This window comes from Coffea arabica, chromosome 10e (genome assembly GCF_036785885.1).
Source record: "Coffea arabica cultivar ET-39 chromosome 10e, Coffea Arabica ET-39 HiFi, whole genome shotgun sequence".
NCBI lineage: Eukaryota > Viridiplantae > Streptophyta > Magnoliopsida > Gentianales > Rubiaceae > Coffea > Coffea arabica.
In genome coordinates this window covers 48,258,719-48,272,120 of record NC_092328.1, presented here as the reverse complement: position 1 = coordinate 48,272,120, position 13,402 = coordinate 48,258,719, and the positions used below count along the sequence as shown (strand labels likewise).

Genomic DNA, 13,402 nt, shown 5'->3' with positions numbered 1-13,402 from the left:
AATTTACATGTAAAAAGTTCAAAATATTGAAATTTAACTCGATAAAAAATCAGTTTGAATAGACTTAAACACTCTCATTTATGTTCCGATTTGTTGTTGCTCAATACTTAATTGAGTGAATTCAGCTTAAATAGAGTTTGTTATTGGATTGGTTTTAATGTATTGATATTGAAGTTTAACTTTTAGCGTTAGATAGATCCTTGCAAAATCCATCAACCACCAAAAAAAAAAAGAAAAGAGAAATGATTACAAAGCCACGATATAATTTGGAGTAGTCAATAATCTCATTGAAATGTTTATGAACAAGTAAAAATGCAAAAAAAAAAAAAAAAAAAGCAAACTTGGTTGTCACATTAATACTAACTCTATGCAAATAGAACAAAATATCAGTAGTATAATGTGTCGAAAATTCAAAGACTCCAGATGCTTTTCATTATTCAATATCAACCGGAAAAAGTTTCTACGATGTCATTCCAACATTTCAATGGTTTGGTATTCTAGTCCTGTTGAAGCATGGAAATGTTTCTCCTGCGCTGTTCCAACACCTCCATCAAGTCGTCCCTGTCCTGCATTGACTGATTCCATTGCTCTTGATTTCTCTTTTATCAACTCAACTCAAATCGTCAACTCAATCCATCGATGATACAGGAAAATGCAATTTAACCACAACACACACATGTTCTTGGAATGTTACTATGTATTAAGCCCAGAAAAAGTCTGAAACTTAAAATATTTGACTTGCAATAATAGTGCACATTGCAACAGGCAATTCTTCCATTGGCTAATCTACCATTGATTCAACCACCAAAAAGTTTTCAACTTGTGCAACAATAAAAAAATAGGTCAACCCTTTTTGGAAGAAATGCATCTCAATTCCATGGATGGGATGCTAGTCTCGGCGCCATTCACTGATAGCATTATTGTCCATGTCAAGAAAGACTTATCCGGGTTTCTCTGTCATAATGTCCAGAGAAGCATGCTCCCAACCCCCCCCCCCCCTCTCTCTCTCTCAAAATTCAAATGTTCATAATAGTATTCATAAAGCATTTAAAACTTTCAAAGGGTTCATCATTCATGTTTTGGTCCGATTACTGGATTACTCATGAAACATCCATCACAAACACCCTCGTTGACCTGACGCTCCCAGCAGCCCAGCATGCATGATTGTTAAAATTTCGACTTTGAATGGAGCATTATTCATATGTAAAAAGTTACATTACAGTGCTGTGGACAGTGGAGAATAATACTACCATATGATCAGCATCCGGCTAAAAAAGAGATGCAGGTGCTGCACAGCATCAATAATGTACTGGTCTTCCCACCTTTTTGGCCTACAAAGAATTTTTCCTAGGGATAAAAAATAATTAATGGGTTTGTTTGGATTGTAAGTTATTTGGAATTATTTGGAATATTTTTATTGTAGTACTTTTTGTGATGTGATGTATGTGAGATTTTTAATAATTGATGATGCTGTGATATGTTTATGGTTTAAAATTGGATAAATCACCTTTTACTCCCTGTGATTTATCACATAACCTCATACAGTTTAAAAACATATATGTAACCTCCTTGTGATTTAAGTCAAAGTATCACAGTTAATTTTTTCATTAAATTTAACGGTCAACGTTAAACTAATAAATTGACAAATTTACCCTTTAATTGCTTCTTTTTTTCCTCCAAACATAAAAAGAAGAAATTGAAATTAAAGATTTGGTTTAAAAACCTATAATGATATTTGTAGTAAAAAAAAAGATTTGGTATTTTTGTTTCTTATTTATTTGTTTTATATTTCCCTACTATTTTTTGTTTTTTATTTATTTATTTTATATTTCTCTTCCATCTCTTTCGTATTTGGAAAAAAAGTTAAGATTTTGTAAATTAGAGTATAGGTTTTCAAAATCATCTCTTTTCTTCCCAAAGAAAGAGATTGAGAAAGAGAGAGAAGAAGAAAAAAAAGGCAGTGAAAGGGTGAATTTGTCAATTTATTAGTTTAATTTTGACTTTTTATTATTGATCGTTAATTTTAACGAGAAAACTAATAGTAACATCTTAATCCAAATCACGAAAAGGTTATATATAGATTTTTAAATAATAGGAAGCTATGTGATAAAACACCAAATTACAGGAGGATAAAAAAGGTAATTTACACTTTAAAATTCTAACCTTTTAAATGCAGCTACCATGATGAACTTCCGAGTGTTCAAGTATGTCTCTATTGGCCCCGCGTGAATGGTCCAGCGGTAGCCTTTTCCCACAGGGACCGAGAGGTCCCGAGTTCGAGTATCAACTCTGTTGGATTCCTCCGCGCACTTAACGTGCTAGGGTCGGGTTGGGGCGCCGGGCCCGGGCCGCAGGGAATTAGTCGGGCCCCGTAAAGATTGACCCGGACACCCCTATGTCGAAAAAAAAAAAAAAAAGTATGTCTCTGTTAAAAATAGTGTAGTTGAAGTTTGTATTCCTTTGTATGGTAATTTTCACTCTCTCTTCCCCCCCCCCCCCCAAAAAAAAAAAAAAAAAAAAAAAACCTACTACTACAAGTTTTTTTGTGTTTTTAGTGAAGGGAAAAAAAAATAAAGTGTTGAATGATTTCAGTTACCACCAACAGCAAGGGTTAAAACATGCCATTCACTAACAAGGTAGTAACGAGAATCAAACGCTCCCCACTTTATGAAAAAGTGGTCTGTCTTTACTAACCTAAAACTGTGTTGGCAAGGTGGTTTCGAGTAAGTTGCTGGTAGCACAAGACTCAGAAAAGTTATAGTACGAGTTTCAGAAAGACAATGGTCCGTGCAAGGTGACCTACTTATGGTGAGGACAAGCTGGCTTTATCTAAAGAAAACGATGGTGGAACAGCAGCAGCTTGGCCAGTTGCCATGTGAGCTATCACTTATCACTTCTCCGTGACTTTTTGTTGCAGAAAAGATTTCAGACTGCCTCAAAGTTTGGACTCAGCGGTCAAGGACTATGGCAGCACGTGCAAGTGCTGAAAAAGTGTGGAAAGTGAAGAAGAATTGTGTCAAAAGAATGAAAAATACCTGACATACAAATTTTGTATCATGAAAAAGGGTTTATTTTGGGTTTGTAAGATCTAATGCTGCTGCAAGAATGTCTCTGAAAATCTAAAGGGAGAGGGGACTGATTCTAAAAATGGTGTTTGGATATTGGTTTTCAATCAAAAAATTTTTACCTTTTTTTTAAGAATATTTTTTAATCACCCTTTTTATTTGACAAAAATTCTAAAAAATAACAATCCAAGCTCGCTCGGTGCAATTTCTGTCAAATGAAATTCTTGAAAATCAACCGACAGTGAATCACGTTACGTACAGATTAATATCCAATAGCAGACAACATTTAGCTGTACACGGATATTGGCTTTAGAACTTTGATCACGGTTCCCAGATAGATTGTCAAACAACTAACAAAAAATTCAAGATCTTGATTTGGCTTATGTTCGAGTTCTCACAATAATTGTGTTTGGATAGGAGGTTATTATTTGAGATAATTACTGCAACACTTTTTGTGATTTGATGTATATGAGATAAAAAGGTGATTGAAAAAATAAAAAAATGTATTGAACATTGTGTTTGTGATGCAAACAAACAATTTTTGACCAAATAATGGCTATCCAACCTGCGGAGTCCGAAACTTATGCACGAAACTACACAATTTAAATCACCAAACATATCAAGTTCTATCATTGTTTGATGTTTCATTGGTCATCTCCTTTTATGGAGTAGACATCGAGGGCCACTTCAATGTTCTTTTCCATCTTGCACTGTTCCTCTTTTTGTTGTGTCATGTTTGTTTCTTTCTGGCAAGGAGTTTGATTCTCCTATTGTTCCTTAAACAAGCATAGCAGCACTCATTTGAATTCTGAGTTGAGTATGGCTGCTGTAGTGTTAAGACCTACTAAGAAGGTCAGGCTTTCCTGAATGAAAATGAAACAAATTGGTGACTTGATGAACATGACAGCAAAATTACATGCATTTTAAAGAAAACTGGGTATACCAGCAAAGGCGTGTGTTCTGAGAAACGACACGACTTACCTATCCTGTCAAGGTTTCTATCTTCAAATTGAAGAAACACTGAACCCACACCCTTCAGGCACACGGGTACCAGTAGGTTGCATCTTCCCATAAATGCCCCCTAGCTGTAGAAATTCGGAGCTCGCAGCAGAATGAGAAATAACACCCTCTGTATAAGCACTACACAGCATCAGCACCTCTCATAAATAATCTGCCCCATCTCCTTGCCCTCTCCCTGTGCTTCCCTTGATGAAGTAACATCAGAGAATACACAGCATCATTGGCATGTCATGCCTTGACACAGAATTGTGGCACTTTGAAGCAATGGTGCAGCTGGGAACTCGGCCATCCTGTGATGATGAGTTCCTCCTCTCAGTCCGAATTCATGTCATTATCCAAAAAAACCTACGATCATCTTTTTCTCCAGGGATGCCTCAAGGCACAGGAATAAATTCCTCATAAATGACCACTCTGGAACTTGTACATTGAAGGCAATTCCATGTCTTATATACTAAAGAGATGATCAATTGTAGGCCTTCAGTTGGTGACTGAGAAAGGGACCTCTGTCTTATAATCGGAAGAAGCCTCATATTCCAACAAGTACCTACTTCAAAACCAATATGATTCAAAAATTAGTCAGGGAAATTATTCAACCAGGAATAATACATAACATTAGTTGGGATGGGGATCACTTATTGTCAGAAGAAATTTTATCTATTCGCATGCTCCCCACCTTAACCTTATGTTTATTTACGGGGAAAGAAGGTTGCCTCCTGAAAAATTGTCCTACATCAGCAATGCCATCCAGCAAAAATCATACTATTAAGATAGACCTCTTCACTTAAAGGTAATCCATAAGCAGCGAAGAGTAAGCTTTCAGTTGAATCATCCACAGATTCTAATGACTGTTTTATTGTTCCTTTTTCAGCCAAATCACTTATCTCTTTTTGACAGGCTGATATTCTGATCATACTGTTTAAATATAAACTTAGGTCAGGGGCAATCCCCAGGTGGACGGACTAGATTAATAGATATGTATCCATGATTTACAGTTTCTGAGCAGCCCAAGGATCCAGATACAAAAAACATCAAGAAGAAGATACTATTCATCAATCAAAATAATCATATGTTGAGCCACTTTGCCAACAAGGAGAAAAGGTGACATGTGCATTTTATCAACAACAAACAACAATCCACAAAAAAGAAAATAAACTCTCCAAAACAAAATTTCTTAGCAATTGAGATAGCAAAATCTACGAAACACACCAATTAATCAGATTGAGAATGTGTGCTTGAGCTCTCACCATGGAAATGTAAATCTGCATGTGGTGTGCAGTCAACACAAATCCATATGCAATCCTGTTGCAGCAAACCCATACACTTTCTTTTCCAAACCAACTATCAAAACTGTTAAAACCAGCACCTTTTTGGTTGCAGAGGACCAAATTCATCATCCTTCGTATGATTTCCAATCTTATGCAAAACAACTCATTCAGGATGTTTGGGACTCAAAGTCCATCAACTAACAATATTGGGCCAGCCCGGAGGAAAAAAAAACTCAAACTTTTACACAGTGGCTTCTAAGAGACTAGGTTGATAGCCATTCTCACATAAGCAAGCAGTCAGTGAACCTAATCCAGCATAGATTTCAATTCCTTCTGGATGATTCTGATCACGTGTAACAAATACATGGACCCCATTACTGAGTTCAATCCAACTGCAACCTGGGATTTTCTTCACATCTTGTTGCCTCATAGTATGCCTCAAACCAAAAACCTCATCATATCTACCTGATGCTCCATAAATGTTTGACAACATAACATAACTTCCACAATGCTCTGGTTCAAGTTTGAATATTTGATGTGCAGCAACCTCGGCCAGATCAGAATTACCATGCAGCTGAGATGCAGCCAAAAATGCCCTCCATACAACAGGGTTGGCCTCATAAGGCATTGTCGATAGCAGTTCATAAGCTTCCTCAAGCTGCCCAGCTCGACCAAGCATATCAATCACACAAGCGTAATGTTCAATAGTCGGAAAGACGCCATACTTTGGCTGCATGCTTGCAAGATATTCACGCCCCCAAGTCACAAAACCTGCATGGCTACAAGCTGACAAAACCCCGACAAAGGTTACTTCGTCAGGCTTTAATTCTGTCTTAGACATAATGTGAAACATATCTAAGGCCTCATTGCCAAATCCATGCATGCCATAACCCATAATCATAATGTTCCATGAGGCAACATCTCTATGGCTCATCTTATCAAAAACCAAGCGAGCCTCCCTTAGACTACCACATTTTGCATACATGTCCATAACAGCATTGTTGATGTAGATATTATTATGCCCTCCATAAACACCGCTCTTCCCTAGTCCATACACAATCACGTACCTATGAATCTCTCTACCACGCATTAATGCTGTAAGATGAGCGCAAGCAGGAAGGACACTAGCAACAGTCACCAAATCAGGCTGAACACCAGCGTGCAACATGTTCTCAAGCTGCCTCAAAGTTTCTTCATGCTCACCACATTGTCCATGAACACATATGATCGAGTTCCAGGAAAATATATCCTTCTCCAGTGTGGAATCAAAAACCTTGGAAGCATCCATGACAAACTTGCACTTACCGTACATATCAATCAATGCATTTGCCACAGCAACCCCTGAATCATACCCCATTTTTATCACGAATCCATGTATCACTCGTCCGTTATAAATCTCCCCAGCCACAGCAAGAACTGATAAAATCCCCGTAACACTAAATCTATTCGGAACAACCCTGTTCTCAACCATCCTCCTAAAAATTCCCAATGGCTTGTCAATCTCCCCAAGCTGAGCAAACCCATTAATCATGGCATTCCAAATTACAACGTCACCTCTCTCAGGCAATTCATCAAACACCTTTAATGCCTCACTCGACAACAACCCAACTCTCAAATAGCCATGCACCAATGCGCTACCTACATACAAATCAAACTCCAACCCAAGTTTAAAAACCAAAGCATGAATCTTTTCAACATCCATGGCATGACAACAAGCCTTAATTAGACAAGGGAAAGTAAACTTATCAGGAATTAAACCAACCATCCGCATGTTAAAGTAAAATTCAAGAACTTTATTAGGCAAGTCATGGGAAATGAATCCAGCAATAATAGCATTATAAGCATACACATTTTGGCAATGGGGCGAGGCCAGAAAAATAGACAATGCATCTGATATGGAAATAGAGCACTTCGAATACATGTTGATTAGGCTGGTGGCGGAGAGTGGGGAGGAGTGAAAAAAACCAGTTATGAGCATATGGGCATGGAGTTGTTTGCCTCCTCCGAGGTCGCTTTGATTTGCACAGGATTGAAGAAGTGTAATGCATGCTGTGAGAGTGAGGTTTTGAGGGTGGACTGCTTGAATTTTAATTGGTGTGGATGAGAATAATTTGCGGGAAGATTTGATGAAATGAGACCTTTTTAGAATCTTGGATGTGAAAAAGATGAGGGCTTTGTTCATTTAAGTGGAAACGACTTCCGGGAAGTGGAGCTATGTGTGAAGGAAAGTTTGGAATTTGGATAATCAGGTGAGCCGGAAATTCTGCTGAACGACGCTGAAAGAATCAGCATTTCGCTTCCGGCTGAAGGAGAAAGCTGGTAATTTACCCAGAATCTGAAACAGGAGGCGTAAAAGAATATGCAGCTAAAATTCCACGCTCTTCAAAGACGTGAAATGACCTTTTAACTCGTTGAAACTTGAAAGAGCCCGTCTTCGTGAGTCTAAGACTCTAAGCTGGGTGTAACTAATAGATGAGTTGAGTTTTTTTTTTTTTTTTTTTTGTCAAATAGATGAGTTGAGTTGGATATGATGAAATTGCAAGTAAAATATTTTGAATTCAAATTCTTTTATTTTTTTAAAAAATTAATAGAATGATGTGCTTTAATGCGATACTAAGCTTAAGTGTTAAAGGTAGCATGGCTTACATATATGTACATATACAAACAATAACATAACGGTGGAAACTATAAGAAATAAAAAATCTTGTGGAAGTTTAATAGAAACAAGAAGAAAAAGAAAAAAAAAAAACTATACCATAACTTCGCTCATGGAAATCCACAATCACATGTACAATAATCTTATTGAACAATTGAAAATTATGAGAATATTCATGAAATTAAAATTATATGGTAAGAAACCGAGAAGTAGCAACGAGAAAACATTGTAAGAAAAGTTAAATTTATGCATCGGATCCCTTCAGAGTGAGTACTAGTATTTCAATTGAGTTGAAAAGCATGAGCTGATAATAGATTTAATACTTAATAACTTAATATATATTCAGCTTTCAATTTTCAATTTTCACGATCAGTTTTATCAAACGCACTCACGGTAAAGCTCTCAATGTGGTATTTAGCTACAATTAATTATTTTAGGGAGTGTCACAAATTGATGGTGATTTAATGTGTGTGTGTGTGTTTTTTTTTTTTTTGCAATTAAATCTTTTTTTTAGGTATATTAGGTCGACAATAAGATTATAGTTTTCTTTCTTTTTTTTGCAATTTAATGTCAGTAATTAATTTTAATAGATTCAGATATTAACATATTCAAATACGTTTGATAACAAATATACATCATCTGAATTAATTAATTAATTAATATTAAATTTTTTAGATAAAATTTATTTTAAAAAATAAGTGATAAGTAATTCATTCATCATTTTTTTTTTTTTTTTTGCTGACGGAGTGGGTGTCCGGGTCAAGTCCTTAAAGGCGGCCCGACTAATCCCACTTCGGCCCGGCCCAGCGCCCCAACCAGATCTAGCACGTTAGATGCACGAAAAAACTGATGTTGCGGCGGAGATTCGACCCCGGGACATGAGGACCCGAGGAAGAGGTGCCAACCACCAGCCCATTCACGTGGGGCAAGTAATTCATTCATCATTGTAATAGCAAAACATGCAATTAAATCTTTTTTTAAGGTATATCAGGTCGTCAATAAGATCCCTTTTGTTTTTCTTTTTTTTTTGTTTCTTAAAAAATTATTTCCGGCTGACAGGACGGGACCAATTAATCCACATTTATCACACAAAAGCAAAAGAAATACCTTTACGAAACCCAAACGAAACGCAGCCGTCTCACGCCACCCATCCAAAAACTAATCATTCATGAGGCCTTCCCCCCTCCCTTCCCCCTCCAATCTCTCTTATGTCATCATGATGGACCAATATCAACAACCAATTTCCTGAGACAAAATTACAAAACACAACTCAACTTGACGGAGGTTTTTTTTCCTTTCTTCCACTTAATTTTCACTTAAAAAACACCCGCAAAAAAAAAAGCACTTCTACGATTTACTATTACAATTACTCCATCTCCTTTCCTTTCTATTTTTGGGTATTCTTTTCTAAATTAGGGGCAATGGAAGTGGAGCAAGTGGTGACGGCGGCGGGTAAAAAGGCGATCTTCCAATTAGAGAGGATGAATTCAGATCGGGATCGGGTTCGGGTCAAGAGGAAAACCCTAGAAGCTGTGCTCGGAGAGTGCCATAGAGCTCTCCAATTGCTCAGCACTGCCGGTTGTATCGACGAAGAAGACGGCGATGATGTCGACCACGATGAACCAGCTAGTCACCATTATGAAGTCGATGACGACGGGCCCTCCGGCGGAAGCTCTTCGCCCTCTCCTAGCCGGGATAAAGAGACCTCCGAGGTAGGTTTGAGGACAAAGTTGTAATTTTGTTGTTTTTTTGTCAGCTGGGTTTTTTTAGGAATATCTCGTCGAATTGAAGTCGTATGATAGATTGCGTAGCTGAAATCTCTCCAGTTGTCTGATCGTTGAGCTGGAAAGAGCCGTAGTTTTGAAGCAAAAAAAAAAGTTGTGAATTTTGTTGATTTTCAGGTGAAATCTCCTGTCAAATGAAATTAGGTTAATGAGTTAAGTCACAAGGTTTTGAAGTTTAAATTTTGTTGAGCTGGGAAGAGATGTAAATTTTGCTGGAGAATTTTGAACTTCAGAAATTCTTCATGTATGTATGTATGTATGTGTAGTCCGAGCTAAGTGAGTGCAATTATGCTAGGATGGAGTATGCGGAGAGGAATAACACAGTCAGAAAACCGATGTTTAATTGTACTGAATTTTAGAAGTTTGATGGAGATCTCGAAGAGTACGGGAAGTAGCTGAAGTTGGGAGACATGGTGATTGACGATGTTTAGAATGAGATAACTTACTTAGCTCAAGGAAATAATAGAGTGCAAGTAGGGAACTCAAAAGACATTCTTTTGGAGAAGAGGGTCAATTGAAATGTGGGTAACCAGAAAAGGACACAAGTGGTTGGAGTATGTTGAACTCCTGGTGATTCTAATAGGTCTATGTAGGGGTAGCTGGAATGGTTATACTAATTATTGCTTGTTTTGGTTATCTGAGAAGGCCAAATATGACTATGCTTGTGAACATCTTACAGTTTTGAGATCCTATAATGCAAACATGTTGAAGGCATATCTGATTGTGCTTATTGTAATGATTTTTATATGGCGATGTTTTGATGCCGTCATTTCTTGCTCACTTGCAGTGGTGCGATCTTATCAAATCAAGAGTTGAATGTACTGATTTCCTTGAAAAGCTTGAGAATGCCCAGGCATCAGTTCCACAAAACATAGCTGGTATGTTTTCAAAGACTTTTTGTGTGTGATTTTTTTGGGTCGCATAACATTGTAAATAGATGCATACTATTTGGTGAGCAGTGGCAAGATATAGGTATCTTGTCCTTTGTTTTTTTTTTGGGGTGGGGAAGGGGGGGGGGGACCTTAATTCTGCTATGCTACATTTAAAAGCTTCTAGTAGCCAATATTCTCGTTTCTCTGAGACTCTTGAGAAGTTGTCAAGGATGGCAATTTTTTTGTTTAAGGACTTCTGTGCATATTTGAAAATTCAAGTCAATTACATAGACCTTAAGCAGCACTATCACTCTGTAGATATTTTTGTTGTACTCTCTCTCTCCCCCCTCCCTCCCCCCAGTTTTAGCCAATGAAATGGGAATGATGTGAAGTCTAATTTGTTTGATGCAGAAGAAGGTACTTCATGGGACATGGTCGATGAGAATGATCTGTGGGAAGGTGGAAATTCCGAGTTAGATCAAGAAGACTATGTTTTGGTTAGGCAAGAGGATATTGTGGATGGTATAGCATGTTTCATGGCTGCATATTTGCTGTCTCTTAAACAGACAAAGGTAGATAAAGTCTCAATGTTGCCTTCAAATCTTGATCCGTTTTGTTTTCCTTGTATATTTTTTTGTCTGTTCATTTGCTTCTTTTTTCTTATAGATTTATTTCTTTTTTCATATTTCGTGATTATTGATGGCATTCACTAAATTCAACCATTGATTAGTATATATTTGTTGCTCGTATTTTAGGGTCTTCTGTTTGGCGTTGCTAATCTACAAGGATTGACGTTCTAGGAGCATTGTCTTAAGTTTATGTTATGCACTTTTTAGTGGTTATAATTTTAGTATAAAGCAACAGTCCATTCAAGAGGCTAAGCTGTATCATTACTTTTTGTAACCACAGAAACAGAATGTAGCATTTTATTTTCCATTAAGGAAATTTTGTTTCTGCATTTAGCCCTTTTCCTGCTGTGTGAACTGTGAATGGACAATGATGTAGACATTTGAAGCAAAGAAAGTTGCTTGAATAGTGCATTGTGTGCTATCTTAATTCATTTATCCATTTCTCTGCCCCAACACACAACCCCTCTCCCCCCCTGTGGGGTTCTCTTCCCAAAGCAAAAGAAAAAGTACAAGGTGGTGAAGGAGTAGAAGAAAGAAAGAAACCCAAGCTGCATGCGGTTCCCCAAAAAGGAAAAAGAATATTTTTTTCCACATCTCATCCCCATAGTAATATCTTGTGTTTGTACTTGCAGGAGTTGACTCCAAACCAACTTCAGGATGGTAAGTTAAATTGCTCTGCTCCGTGTGTCATCTTTTTCCTTTAATCTTGGATGAAAGCAAGACTACTCTCTTGAGAACTGCAGAATATGAGGGTTCACTTATGTCTTTGAGTTCCAGTAGTTGCTTAGATACTGTGCTAGTATAGGTAATAAAATCTTCGAGCATTTTGTTTCAGCCCTTTGCAAGACATTTTCTGTAAAAAAGAAAAAAGGAAAACTTCGGAAGGCTTGGGATGGGAGCAAAGTTATCTACAATGTGGCATCCTGGGGAGCTACAGCCATTGGGTAAGCAATTGGTATTTTTTTGCTTAATACTGTTTGGTTTGTCTCAGTCATTGCCTCAATTCTGATGTTATTGTCGTTGTGTTTGTTATTCACCAGCATATACCAAAACCCTGCGATTCTGCAGGCTGCCTCAGCAGCATTCTGGACTTCCTGCCGTGTAATATCAAAGCTCTTCTGAGCAGTATGGCACACTTTGGGGGAATCAATCGTGTGCTTCTGCTGCCAAAAGTGCTTCCCTATTCTTTAGGAATGTGTAACATAAATGCCATTCATTGTGTGTTTGTTGCAATTGATAGCTCCAATGTTGTTTAACCCTGTAAATATTCTTTCAATGAATACTTGTCTTCTTCCACGGGTCGAACCAATCATCTAGTCTAGTGATTGCTTGGCTGCCGACTGCTATGTGAAAAACAAGCAACCTGTTTAATGCTACAGTGGTAAAATGAACCGAAAGCATTTTCAAGTACCCTCTTTCAAAGTTGCAAACACAAGTAGCATTTGAGATGCAAGCACCTTTTTGCTTTCCTGTCCAGTTTAACTTGCTTGGGGACACCTGAAAAAAAAGAAAAAGATCAACTAACTAATTCTATGGTAAAGAAAATGAAATGAAAAGCATTTTCCTCTTGCTGGCAGTAGGACGTGGAATTTTACCTGAACTTGTGCTTTTATTATGAAAATTTGTGTTCTGACATGGTTCTTCAGATCTGAAAAGCCATCCATCTCCTGCAAACAAAGAAAAAACTAATAAATCGAGGACGGCTACCGTGTGGCTAGGGCAAACGGGGCCTGAAGATCGTACCAGGCAAAGTGTATCTTGCCCGCAAGAATTGCTACCAACATGGAAAGCCAAGGCTCTTATGCTCTAGCAAAATTACGTGCTAGGCGGTTTTTCTGTTGCCAAATTACATAGCTAAAGAGTATGAGAGAGATGAGTTGTGTAGGTTGCAAAACGGGAAAAGCGAAAATATGCCAATCAAGAGCAACTCTATCTTATCTTCTGAGCCATGAGGAACAAGTTTGGTAATGTCTAGTTGACGTTTATTAACTGGGTTGGCCATTGTTAGAACGAATGAATTGGAGCTCTCAAGTGTGCACAATCAATTTGTTGAGAAGGTAAAACATCAGCTGCTACAAGTATTCGAGTTTGGACAGTAAGTACCTGCAATT

At 37.6% G+C, this 13,402-nt stretch overlaps 2 protein-coding genes and 1 long non-coding RNA gene across 5 annotated transcripts; 1 reads left to right on the top strand and 2 right to left on the bottom strand.

Moving 5' to 3' along the window:
• Positions 1-3,550: 3,550 nt before the first annotated feature.
• Positions 3,551-7,740, bottom strand: LOC113711654 (pentatricopeptide repeat-containing protein At3g14730-like). 2 transcript variants are annotated; one of them, XM_072067961.1, is made up of 3 exons: positions 5,330-7,740; positions 4,047-4,632; positions 3,551-3,928 (listed from the first exon to the last, which is right to left on the bottom strand). In XM_072067961.1, the coding sequence occupies exon 1, from the start codon at positions 7,530-7,532 to the stop codon at positions 5,592-5,594; it is 1,941 nt and encodes a 646-aa protein (XP_071924062.1). In that variant the 5' UTR covers positions 7,533-7,740; the 3' UTR covers positions 3,551-3,928; positions 4,047-4,632; positions 5,330-5,591. The 2 variants fall into 2 exon arrangements, with proteins under 2 accessions (XP_071924062.1, XP_027090622.2); XM_027234821.2 differs by having other exon boundaries at positions 4,047-4,629.
• A 1,410-nt stretch (positions 7,741-9,150) lies between these two features.
• LOC113711132 (uncharacterized) lies at positions 9,151-12,587 on the top strand. Of its 2 annotated transcripts, XM_027234302.2 has the most exons (7): positions 9,151-9,290; positions 9,423-9,718; positions 10,578-10,668; positions 11,074-11,234; positions 11,924-11,951; positions 12,127-12,235; positions 12,332-12,587. In XM_027234302.2, exons 2-7 carry the CDS (start codon positions 9,428-9,430, stop codon positions 12,411-12,413), a joined length of 762 nt encoding a protein of 253 aa, XP_027090103.1. In that variant the 5' UTR covers positions 9,151-9,290; positions 9,423-9,427; the 3' UTR covers positions 12,414-12,587. The 2 variants fall into 2 exon arrangements, with proteins under 2 accessions (XP_027090103.1, XP_027090104.1); XM_027234303.2 differs by lacking the exon at positions 9,151-9,290 and having other exon boundaries at positions 9,299-9,718.
• A 64-nt stretch (positions 12,588-12,651) lies between these two features.
• Positions 12,652-13,165, bottom strand: LOC140015026 (uncharacterized). Its single transcript, XR_011821786.1, has 3 exons — positions 13,035-13,165; positions 12,887-12,958; positions 12,652-12,788 (listed from the first exon to the last, which is right to left on the bottom strand). It is a non-coding gene; the product is annotated as an uncharacterized lncRNA (long non-coding RNA).
• Positions 13,166-13,402: the final 237 nt, after the last annotated feature.